The sequence below is a fragment of the Branchiostoma belcheri genome, unplaced genomic scaffold (assembly GCF_001625305.1).
Source record: "Branchiostoma belcheri isolate BF01 breed outbred unplaced genomic scaffold, Haploidv18h27 scaffold43, whole genome shotgun sequence".
NCBI lineage: Eukaryota > Metazoa > Chordata > Leptocardii > Amphioxiformes > Branchiostomatidae > Branchiostoma > Branchiostoma belcheri.
In genome coordinates, this window is record NW_017804054.1 from 2345264 (window position 1) to 2357731 (window position 12468).

The 12468-nt window shown below is 39.5% G+C and overlaps 1 protein-coding gene across 1 annotated transcript in view; it reads right to left on the minus strand.

Moving 5' to 3' along the window:
* LOC109478329 (choline O-acetyltransferase-like) overlaps positions 1 to 11087 on the minus strand; it is an 18723-nt gene extending 7636 nt beyond the window's left edge. The window contains 7 exon segments of the mRNA XM_019779828.1: positions 1 to 78; positions 1178 to 1358; positions 1903 to 1956; positions 2161 to 2279; positions 5285 to 5476; positions 8273 to 8395; positions 11004 to 11087. The exon segment at positions 1 to 78 is cut by the window's left edge and continues 45 nt beyond it. Coding sequence (XP_019635387.1) covers positions 1 to 78; positions 1178 to 1358; positions 1903 to 1956; positions 2161 to 2279; positions 5285 to 5476; positions 8273 to 8353 — 705 coding nt within the window. The 5' untranslated portion in view covers positions 8354 to 8395; positions 11004 to 11087.
* Positions 11088 to 12468: the final 1381 nt, after the last annotated feature.

Below are 12468 nucleotides of genomic sequence, written 5' to 3' on the forward strand. Positions count from 1 at the left end.
CATAATTCGCTTCAACTGGTTGAAAAGGTCGGCCTCGCTCAGACGTTTGAAGTTGATGATAACATCGAGCACGAAGAACTGAGGAGGACGAAGATAGGCCGAAGAAAACACATGAGAAACTCCTTTTTACTGATCAGTATTACCCAGTCCGCCCAAACCACTATGATATGGATGGCTACTTGACATTACAAGACAGTCAATATCGACTGACTGTCAAATAGTGCAACGCCATGGTAATCAGGCCAACAAACTAGGATAGGTCAAAGGTGAACCGTCATTTCCCCGCCATTTTATGAATCGCCGCCATAGCACAAACAAAACGCAGTTTCCAACGGCTCATTTCGTGATACCTGCTTAACTCTGGCAACTCAACAATCAAAATCAGTCGGTGGATAAGAGGTAAGGGTAAGAGCCGCCATGTCAGCTTTATAGGTTTGTCACTGATCGATGATTGATACGTCTTGACTGTTTGTTGACTCTTTGTTTACAGAGTCAGGAGTCGAAAAGTGAGGAGGGGTCAAAATCAGAAATTACATGCCATTACATGCCATTTTTAATACCTTATGATCTACAGGTATATACTTAGCCTATATATAAAGTTACATTCTCAGTTTTGCCAAAACGTAAGTACTGAACTAAATTAGTTGGATGGCTGCATATTCGTATCGTTGTCTTTTCTTACAGTCACTCACCAACGTTTCCGGTCGATTATAATTCTGGTAACTTTAGTTATGTCTCAGAATATAGGGATATCATGCAAGATGCTATAATTGTCGATATCCAAGCTACGTAGAGCTGTTAGTCTCTATATTTAATTTTGTAACCGCCTGGATATATAGTTCTTTTTTGGTACCCAAACTTACATTAGCAATCCTAATCCGTCTTCCCTATCTGTCTTCGCAAGTTGATCTCTCACCAACGTTTGATACAGACGTGATACACTCCCGATGTATGACATTGTGTCATAGTTTGTCAGACTATCCTTTGACCTTTGCTAGTCGGGTTATAGTAATAAATGAAGCCATTTGACAAAAATCGTATGAAAACAATTCCGCTCCTTGTACCAAGGTCTACAGGCTTGCCGGGTGAGAGGTGATAGAGGGGTGAGAGGGGTACCAAGGACAATGCAGGTGTGTTCACATTATTTGTCATATTACGTAACGACATCTACTCATACCTGGTTTTTGCATACAACAATGATGTGCTCTGGTTCGGGCATGACACTACTGTCCGGGGAGACGAGCATGTCCTTAGTTATTCCCGGCACCCTGTATGACGAGAACAGTCTGTAGTACTGCTCCATACACAGGGGTTGTCCCGCCAACTGGCCCCGGGCGTAGTCGATGGGCAGCGCTCGACTACATGGGAGACAGAAAACGACATTTCGTCTGCATACTTAACTCGCTTCCAAGCCTAATGCAGTGCCTTTTTAAATTTTTTTCTAAATATACAACATTGTTTGTAACTCGAGGCTAGGCTCGGCATTAAGTCAGGTAAGTCAACAATATGTCACTTTTATGCAAATACAATAATTTCCATTATCTGGGCATAACCGTTAACATTCATCTGTACAATGTACAAGTGCAATTAAGTTTCTTAAAAGGCCTTAGACTTAGTAGAGTGTTAATCCACTTGTCTAGGACACGGTATTGTGACACGGAGCGCATCCCTCTCCTTGTACCACATTTTACCTTGGATTCCCCAACCAACGTCAGGTACCTCAGCCTAGCTACTCTGCCATTATGGATTTCACCAACCGATAGCCTGCTGGGACGGTGGCCGCTACAACATTTACCTTTAGCCCATACAAACATAATGGGTCATCTACCATCCCGAAGGAGATCTGAGATGAAAATTCGGTGAGTTGGAGCTTTGTGCTGCAAACTTGTAAACGATACTTACGCGTCCAATATGACCTTATAATCCATGATGCCTGATATCAATCTTGCGGCAAACCTGAAAGACAAGAAAACATAAAAAAATTTGAAGATTATCATGAAAGTTCATCTGACGTCACATTTCACTGGGTCAGTCTACTGAGGAAGACCAAAGAGTCGAAAGCTCTAGGTGAGAGAACTTTTTTTGGGTTGGACCAAAAGTTTTAACTTTAAACAATTTTGAAGATTGCATGGTGTCCGTATCATGTATCTCCAGACAAACCTGAGTTGGTCGGAAGGTTCGTTGAAGTTCTGCTTGGGGAACACCATGCCTGGACTGGAGTTGATCACCAGTGGCAGTCTAGCGGTCAGGTACATGTCATCCAGCCACCAGTCATACACCTAACACGGTAAACAATGATATATTTACAGTCTTTATTTATCTATTTCATCATTATAACAATTCAGCTTGTAAAAGCTGCTAATGGAGCCCAGCATACATTTACACAGGACAAGATACGGTTTGATTTAGTCAAGCAACAAAACAATGTCAAAACAATAAAGTCAGTACATTGGACTGAAGGTCTGACGTCAATACGTTTAATGAGGCATGCGTCTCAAGGCTGCTTTGGACTGTTGTAAAGCTTTTAGTGTTAAATTCTAGATCCAAAAGGAAAGGATTCCTATCTGCAGTTTCAATATTCTCGCTAGAGAACACCTTGACTCCATACTGCGTTTTGAGATGTACATGACTAGCTTAAGTATTTTAGGGTGTCTACGTCCAACGTCTTAATCGCAATCATAGATAGTTTTTCACATTGTATTACGCTTACATGGTAAATAGGAACATTGAAAAATAAACGGAGGAGTTTCATGTTGACTTTCCTTAAAAAAGTCGAACTTCCTCTCGTAAGAACTTACTGTTGTCAGCGGTTGTGTAAATATTCCAATCTTGTACAATTCCAATCTTGTCCAGAATTGTAAAATTTAACATTGAAAGAAAGAAAGAAAAAACTAAAATTGGGTAGCAGGTTGTGCTGTGATTAATTTCAATCCGAAATAGTAGGAGTTGGCCTCGTTCCAAACCGACCAGCCGTCTTCTTCCTTTACCGCTGAGAGGTTTGACCTTTCCCTAACCCTCACTTGCAATATCCGTGCAATATCTCTCGTAATAGGAAAGATACAACCTTTGGTAGACACCGACACTGCAATTATGAGAGGCGAAATTATTTTGTCTCCTCACCAAAGTCGATGAAAGCGTTCTTTTTATAACACTATGGGGGTGTTTTAGGTTTAGTACACCAAGGTTAGCAATAATTGTGTTCGTGACCCGAACAAAACAACATCGATAGATTCATATACTAATCCCGCGACTTAACACCTGATGCTACTGAAGTAAAAATATACCCTTGTCATCCATCATAAGATAATTAAAATGGTAGGAAATAGTCTAAATTTTCCTTTGCCTATTGATGTCGGGGTGTTGTGGTCATGTAACCCCACGGAATGTACTTCCTACCAAATAAATGGCTACCATCAGGTTATGTCTGTTATGAAGCACCTTCTGCGAACTAAATGTATTTATTCTGTGTACGACAGATTTGTAAATCAGTGTTGTTCTCATAGACGTGCACGAACACTCACGAACGCTATTTAAGTCTAAAGGAATGAATGGACGTTATTCCTCGACATGTGTGCATGGTAGAATGTATGGCAACAATTAGCCTCCAAGCAGATCCCTTTTTAACGGCAAAACAGTCTTGCCACTGAAATGGATCTGCTTGGAGACTAGCAACAATGATTATGTGATCACTACAGTAGGTCTATTGTAAGAACTACTACAGTACAGAAATATGAACGAAAACGGAGTATTAATATGATGCACGTCAAGCATTTCTGTCTGTTACAATACTTTTTCTCTTATTGCTCTCTCAAAATGCGGAGGTTTACTTTTATTCCGTTTAAGTTATGACAAATAACGAATCGATTAAGTATATAGTAGAGGGGATTCATTCCTCAAGCTACCGACATCTTGCACACGCAGTCGTCCCTCAGTAAGACATCTGGAGCCGCATAGTTCCCGTTTAGAACTTTTATTCAGCCTGTCACACATCTGTCCAACAACGAATCGATTAAGGTTTGCTCTAGACATTACATAACACTGCAGGAATAGATTTGACAAACTATGAATATATATGTAGAACAAGTAAGCTAATTTGTACGGATTTCCTTTCAAAATTCTACGCAAAACCCGATCCGACTGATCCTTAATATGTTAGTTTTGGTCTAGTAGTATAATTTTGAATGTTGGAAGTAGCTTAAATTTAAATCTGTAGTTAAAACTGTTTTTGAATTTGAGAACGGTGTCTCCTGTAATAAAATTGTTTGAACACCTGCTATAATTTAGACATTGGTTTTTCATATCTCTGCTTAACATGCTTAGAGGTCTTTCATTTTCATTCATGTTTGGGTTCCCGGTTGACCTCCTTGGTCCATTTTGGGTGATATATTACCTCAGCCCAGGCGATGTCATGGTATTGAAATATATCTCCAAACCAAATTGTCATCTTTGATTTGACTCCTCATTTTTTGTTGCGTCCCTAGAATAAACTTTCGCCGTTGCCCCTTCTCTGTAAAGGTCTGGGTACAGATTTTCTTTATGCTATATTTATGAGTACCGAAATTCAATGTGTTTTCTTAATGGTCTATCGGTATCCTCCTATAAGAAATGGTTATGTGTTCATCACACGTTTTGTGTATGAGATTTGCATCGCTTTATGAGTTGTTTGTGATTCAAGTTGTTTCTGGTCAATATTAATCAATATAAACTATCTCTGGCAAGCATTCCTTGGCTACTAATTTATTTTTAAACTTACTAAACTTTAACAAGGTTTAATAGCTTGTTATAACAATTTGAAAGAATTCTAAGCAGCATATGATCTATTCTTTACGCACACTTGGGTTTTACAGCTATCGTGAATAGCTAGTGTACACTAATTACCGTAGGATTAACAAATGATGATAAATGCCATTTAAGTAACTGCTTTAGGCAATAAATGTTTTCAGTATAGATGCATTGTATGCAATAACCACTATTGGAATGGGTCTCACATACTTAACCCCAGTTGTTAGCTTAGCAATAAAGTTAATTTATCCCAGATAGGTCTAACAAGTACGTATGGGAATGGTTGCATCAATAGCGATACATGTCTGGTAAGTCTGACAAAATATAGAATAGCAAAATCTGCCATTACCAGAATTATCCAACATTCATCGTTATTGGTAAATTCCACTTTTCTTGCAGCGTCTAAATGACTAGACTAAGTGTACTCTGTGGGAGAAAACATTAATAACGTGTAACTAAATGATAACAGTTTTAATACTTTATGAAAAATGGCAATACTTACCCAGTTGACTTTTGTCTGAGAATAGTCCAGCAATTTCTCTTGCAGCATATCTCCAACTCCTCCCGCGTTGCCAAACTCTTCGACCTTTCTTTTCGTCTGTTCGTATTCCTCGTCTGATACCAGCGGGCGGACAACCTTTAGGTAACCTTCTAACGTCTGCTGCAAGGGAGGGACTGGAAGCTTTGGGAGCGCCTGGAAGAAATTTACGACTTACTGTAATGATTTAACGTATACATCTTTAGTTTTTGCCAAAATGCTGTATACATACCAACGCAAGCAGCCACAGGACCCAAAGTAGTTCAACAAAAAACACTGTACTCAAAATAAAAACAGACCAAAAGGTAGAGCATGTGAAGAAAATTTCCCTAAGCACATAGATTAAGATAAGTAGCGTTGATATAGAAGGGAGCTCCTGGAAGAAATTTGCGACTTATTGTAATTATCTAACGTAGTACTGCAATTAAACACAAAATAGTAATCAAAATGTGTGCATACAGGGCACAAGGTTGAATAAAAAACAAGAATTTCACCTGTACCTAGTCTTTATTACACTTGATATAAGGGTAATAGTTAAGCATGGGCTCCCCAGATATTGTCACTTTGAAGCATTTTCGACTTCATGTAGAAACTAGATCTGTAGATCTCTACTATTTTTCGATTATTGGCAATACATAGAATTAATAATTTGCCACTTCAATGTCATCATTTTATTTGTAGTTAACCAGGCTAGGAATAACGTTCACATTGACATCTTTTTTTCTACCCTGAACAGAGACGGGGGCCGACACAAGATATCTGGCACGTATGACCCGCTACTACGGTCACGTGTTTCTGACGTCACGTTCCAAGAGTAGATGGGTCCATTCCGTAAACAAGGTTGAAGGAGTCAGACGAAAATGTGGGGTAAGTCCCTAGTACATCCCAGTGTTGAAAGTAAAGTTTAGTCTTTATTTCATCATCTTTTTTTCCCATCATCTCCATAAACACGTAGGTAAAGATAAGTAGCGTAGATATCAATGTCTGCCTAATTGAAAATACGTCACCGGTCACAAGTAGCAAAGTAACCTGTGAAACCAATCAACACTTCATTAATAAGTCAGCCATTGAACTAAAATCAGATAGATTTATGTATGGAACCCAGGAACGCTTGCCCCCTATTGTCATGCACGACCACAACCAGGGTAGCGAAGTCCACAAGAGAACTCCCTGGAGAAATCTCCTAATATTTGCGGTGGGATGAGATCGAACGCCTGTAATAAAGGGGACCGTGGTTCCAGCGGTTCTGGCGATGATTTAATCACTCCCAGCCGATGATTGAAACTGAAAGATGAGGTCAGCGCTTTTCACCCTCTATCGTCCCCGCGGAGTGACCGTTAGGACAATTTATAACTTTAAGAAAGATAGAAATATATGATGAACAAAAGGAAAAGCAAAAAACGTGCTCAGCACTATTCACCCTGCGTCGTTCCCGTGGAGTGACCGTTTATAACTTTATAAAAAAAGACAAAAAATATACTGAACATAAGCAACAAAAACTTTCTTCTTGTATAGCCAGTAACGTCTGGTGTATTCCATTTTTGTAAAAGTTTTGTCCCTATGGTCCAGAGTTTTTTGTCATTTATCTTGTTTTGCTCCAAGTATTCGCAATTTTTACGTTTATAAATGATTTGGCCAGCAGCCTTTTTGCAGACAGTCTTTGTCCTAATTTTAATAAAGAGATTGACGTCTGTGGTCGATCTGTGCGTGTATGTAACTTGTGTTTTTTCAAAATATAGAATTTAATGCCGACGCCATTGTTTTGTATTAGTTCGTGACTTTCTTATCTTTATCTAAAAGCAGACACGTGTTTTCCCAATTGTCTGTATCTGTCTAATTATTCACAACAGGCATGACGAGTAATATGCCACGAAAGATAAAAGTATCAAAAGATTATTAAAGGTGGTATTACAACATTTGCAAACAATGATATTTTTCATGCACAAGGAACAATAGATTCTTAAATGAAGAACACCATCCACGTTATAAGGATTATCTACATGTAACTAGCCTTTAGTATCACATTAATGCTCAAAACTTTAGTTCCTTAGGGTGTATTCCAAAGAAACACATGCAGCCCTTTTAAATTTTGATGTACACATCCTGAGTATAGAAAATCGAAACGTTGTAATCGTGCAGGGGGAAACAGAGCCCTGCCTACTTTATGAAGTGTATTTCGGCGTTAAAGTAATCAAAGTAATCCCTCTCCGTGTCGCGTTTTGGCGACACAGGACATTTCAATTCACTCCCGAGACGTCGGCCAACGCTCTGATAAATCGGCATACACCGCCAAGGGACGAATATCGTCCGATGGTGCTGTCTATCAAAACTATGTTATTGAGCAGGTAAAGGAAAGGTAGGGTAGTAGCCTTGGAAAGTAGGTTAGCAATGAATTAAACCAAAATATGTTGCAGAGGATAGTGTTTCGGCACTCTAGGGTGCTCGTAAATTAAGAAAAAAGTTTGACGTTAGAATATTAACGCAGGCGTACGCGTATGTATCTTCTTAACATATGATGTTACCCAAAGATGAAATATTATTTCTAGAACAAGACAATTTTTCGCAGAACGCGTAAGTAGAAAATGGGACGAAAACGTCTTTAAATTGCTATTTTAAGCCAAACTTCTTACTTTTGAATCGGCATAACCTCGTCATCGGATAGCCCGAATGACCTCCGACCCCTCTGAACACCACCAAACACAACAACATAGCATCACTTCTAGAGCTCTACCAAGCATCAAAAACAAACATTGAGGCCAGTTATGTCAAGGAAACAAAAAGAAAGAAAACCCCCCAGCTGCAAAATACCAGCAATTATAGCAAGATATGTCAAGCAAACGGCTGTTTACAGTTGGTTTGAATGCTTTCGGAATGGGCCTTGTGCGCCTACGGGAAATTGTGACCTTTGCCCTGTATGAACCATTATTTGGTACGCACAGTTAGAACTCGTACCTGTGTGGTAGGACATGGCACCATGTCCGCGCTCCCCTGCCTCTTCATCCTTGTCATGTTGACGTCCGGCATTTGGGACATCGATCAGTCTAGAGACGCGCCCTAAGACACGGCTATCTCAACCTGAAACAAAGAACGGTTACTCTTTTCAACTGATGTGTGTATTACATCGATGTTTCGTGACATTATTTCATATCTGCAAGTCAAAAACAAACCTTTATCTATACATAATAAAAGTTTTAGACTCACGATCCAACAGTAAGCGTTTTCTGTTAAATAGTTCCTTCTTGTTCAGGTGCACATAATAAGTATTCGTAACGAAAAATGCCATCAAGAGAATACTGCGTTTAGATCGTATGAGAATTTGTTTCATAGGTTTGTCTTAGAGTTAAATTAAAGGCTGATACTTGCTGTTAGTTTTATATGCCCCATATTGATAGGGTTTCACGCACGCACACTCACATATACACAGAAACACACACACACCGCATATATATAGTAAAGCTAGCAATTGCTAGCTGATAAAACATATGTATAGGAATGTGAAGATTGGGGATTTAATCTATAATCTATACATTTTTTGTACTTAGACCTTCTCCCTCGTGACGTCGATGAAAAGTGACATGCAGGTCGATTGTGGCCTTTCTTAAATGAAGGTAAAGTAAAAATATCCTTCTTTGAGTTTGAACTTGCTAATTACAAGTCTTGTATGCTAAGCTAAAGTATAACAAGGATGAAAAATATGTATTGTAACGCACCATTTGCTAGCCCTTTTTGTTATCTTTAGACGGTCTGAAGCTTCAGTCAGTTTTTATGAGTTATAGGTCTACGTTGCATCGGGATATTTTGTCAAGATTACGATCCCACCACAGGCACTCGGGCTAACCAATTACCACTCTAAATTCACCTGCGCATATCACATTTTTGGAGCGCTGATGGACGAAATATGCTTTGGGCCGACCTGTCCCAAACCAGCTTGAGCAGGAGTGCCTTTTTGTGTGTCAGAACGCTACAACAATGTGTTTATATTCCCCAAAGTATTCAGCACCTGTCAAAAGCAATTTATCTTCTCTGTGCTTTTGATAACTAATCAAAAAGCGATGTAAAGTCAGCAGTTGACCTAAAAACACAAAAGATTAGACAAAGGTCATCATTAGAATATTTTTTTAGTAAAATGTTTGCTTTAAATCCTTCAGGAAGTTACACTTTGTTTGGACGTCCCTGTTAAAGAATGTATCGGTTTCATGCCAATTGAATACCGTATTGTACATGGGTAAAAAATATCGTTGCATTGTCAATAAGGTATAATGGAGAGCATCATTGCTTGCTAAATATTTCAGTACCCTTTATAATAAACACTGGTAAGCAAGTACATGTATGATACTTTTAATCTTAACCTATTACAGTAAGCTCAACATCTTATGTCCGTCTAACATAATGTAGGTCATCGTAGATTATATCTATCAAAAAGAGTTTGTAGTGGAATATAGATATCCAAATCTACTTAGATTTACACAAAGAAATAAGTGACTGAAAGAAAAGATATGCATGGATAGGGCATATTACAGTTTACACCTTAAATGCAAAGCTTGACTGAAAATTGGCCTATGATCATGGAAAGCATGCAGAGTAGAAAATGACCCCGAACAGGGCAAAAACTCCAGAAAACAAGCGACCACTCCAATGTGATTGTTCTCAAATTTGCCCAGAATATCTTTTCAAAGAAAGTATCAAGCGTTCTTACCTGTCCTGGAAAGGTTGTGATGATCTACAGAAAGTACCGATTATCATGCCTTTAGATACTCTCTACGATATGACGTAGCTAACCAGCCACAGACGCAGATGACTGCGAAGTCATCGATGACTGCTAGGCGCAACCTTTATAACCCATTTACCTCATCGAAACTGGTTCCGTGGCTGTCAGTCTGTAGCTCAACTGGTTTGGTCCAGTTTTCCCTTGACGGCAGCCTCATGACGTACCCATACGGCCTTCCCTAATTTAATTACCTTCCCCGTAGTATTTCATTCACAAATGGGTTTTTACCGAAGTGACCTATGTACGGTCTGAAAGACGAATGCAGCTAAGGACCAATCTCAATACGATACGTTATCTCAATGGTGAAACGAAGTTGTAACTACACGATTTGGTAATCAGGGTCAAGCATTGAATTAGTAAATGCACATAAAAGTCCATTTCAGCGTTCAACAGGAGCGGTCATAATTAGGCATGACGCAGGATGGAAATGTTTCAAGAAGGGTGACGATCCATCAAAGTCCCCAGACCCACTCAAACTGGGATTGGCCTTTCATTTGGACCCCATAATGTATGGGAAACATGCAAACATGGTAAAAAGGTAAAGGTAAAGGTAGTCCCGTAGACTTTTTAAGGCCGTAGGAGCAGTGGATTGTTAATAACCCACTGTGTCTAGGACATGGTATTGGAAGGCGGAGCCGATCTCTTCTTTCACCGACTTTTACCTCTGCAACCGAAGTCAAACTAATAGAGCAGTGTTTACTTTAAAAGGTTAAACTTGTGTACTATAACCTAGACTAATCTCACCCCCCCCGCCCTCTCCCCATTCTCTCTCTCTCTCTCTCTCTGTCTAGCGTCGTCAGCCTCACTATGCAATAGTTAAGAAAGTTAAGTTAAAGTTAAATAAATTTGTAACGTAATATTCAATGATTCAGAACTGGACTAAAGTAAAGGAGTAAAGGGCACACATGTACTCACTCCCTTCATGAAGAATCTTCGACGATGAATAGAAGTCCTGGAGTTATTGCTAGTTGCCGCTTGTCTTCCAATTAACTTCGTCCTGTAGTGGGGAAAACAACCAATATATTACGTTAAAGCATTGCATACTATACTAGAACTAGAGTTCCACGATCTCTTACCTTCGCCAAATGTTAGCTTTTATGATTAAGAAATTATATATTAATCCCCCTAATTATGCAAATAGGATCCTCAATTGCATGAATTATATCTGTTGATCATATTCTCCACCAAAAGACAGTCTTATCTTAACAAAGAATGCCATGATGACATTTTCTCATAAATTATGCAAATGAGGTCCTTATTTGAATAAGTTATGTTTAATTATGTTCACCTTAACTTAACTTTCAAACACCCCAAGTATAAAATTCCAGGCAGTTACCACTATGCAATTATAATATTTTCTCATTAATTATGCAAATTAAGTCTTCATTTACATAATCGATATCTGCCTGCGTTTCTCTCATTCTTAATAACATATGTCACAAGCTTGAACTTCCTTTTATGGAATGCAGCTGATAGATAGAATTTCCTCATTAATTATGCAAATTACATCCATATTTGCATAATTGTAATATCATTATGTCAAGCATCACTCAAGCTACCTACATACCAAAAATCACGATGATCCATCAATCGGTTCTTGAGTTATCCTCCTTTAAACATTTGTCCTTTAAACCCCCCTGCAGTTCTAGAGCAAGGAACTAGGGGGCCCAAAGTCACGTCACTTCTTCCCCAGCACAAGAGCTACCTGCCATCCATGCCTTTCGTTACCCTAGCATGTCTAGATCACGAGATATCAAAACCGGAAGTTCTGCTGCAGTACCATGACAAGCCGCCAGGTGGCCCAAAATCTAATCATTTTGAGGTCTCATCAAGACCTACCCACCTACCAAGTATCAAGACAATCCATCAAGACCTTCTCAAGTTATCGTGTTGACAGACAGACACACACACACATACACGAACGCCCCTGAAAACATAACCTTCTTGGCGAAGGTAATAAAGGGACTGTTGTGGTTCCTTAACGTTTCTGTCTTGCCTTCCTCTATCCCTCATGTATTGTGTTGTTAGCTCTGCCTGCCTTCCAGCATCCCGCGTTGGTGAATATTCCAGGAGGAGGGACGTGGTCTGGGTAACTGTTCCATTCCAGCGGACTGACGTTTGATTTGAGGCTTTAGGATCGCTCAGGTGGGGGATTTACCGACGGTTGCCGCACACATAACCAGATGATATCAGTCCTGCCGCCTCAGTGCAGCGACCTGCTAACAACCGCTAGGTTTGAAATTGGATTCCCAGGGGAAGGTTCCACAGCTCCCCTCCCCGTAAATCTGTCACTAAAACCGCCTCCTAAGGACATCTGACAAATGAGAGGAGTGTGGAGGTGATGAATGAAGAGGCGAGCTGTTACATCTCTAGCCATGCC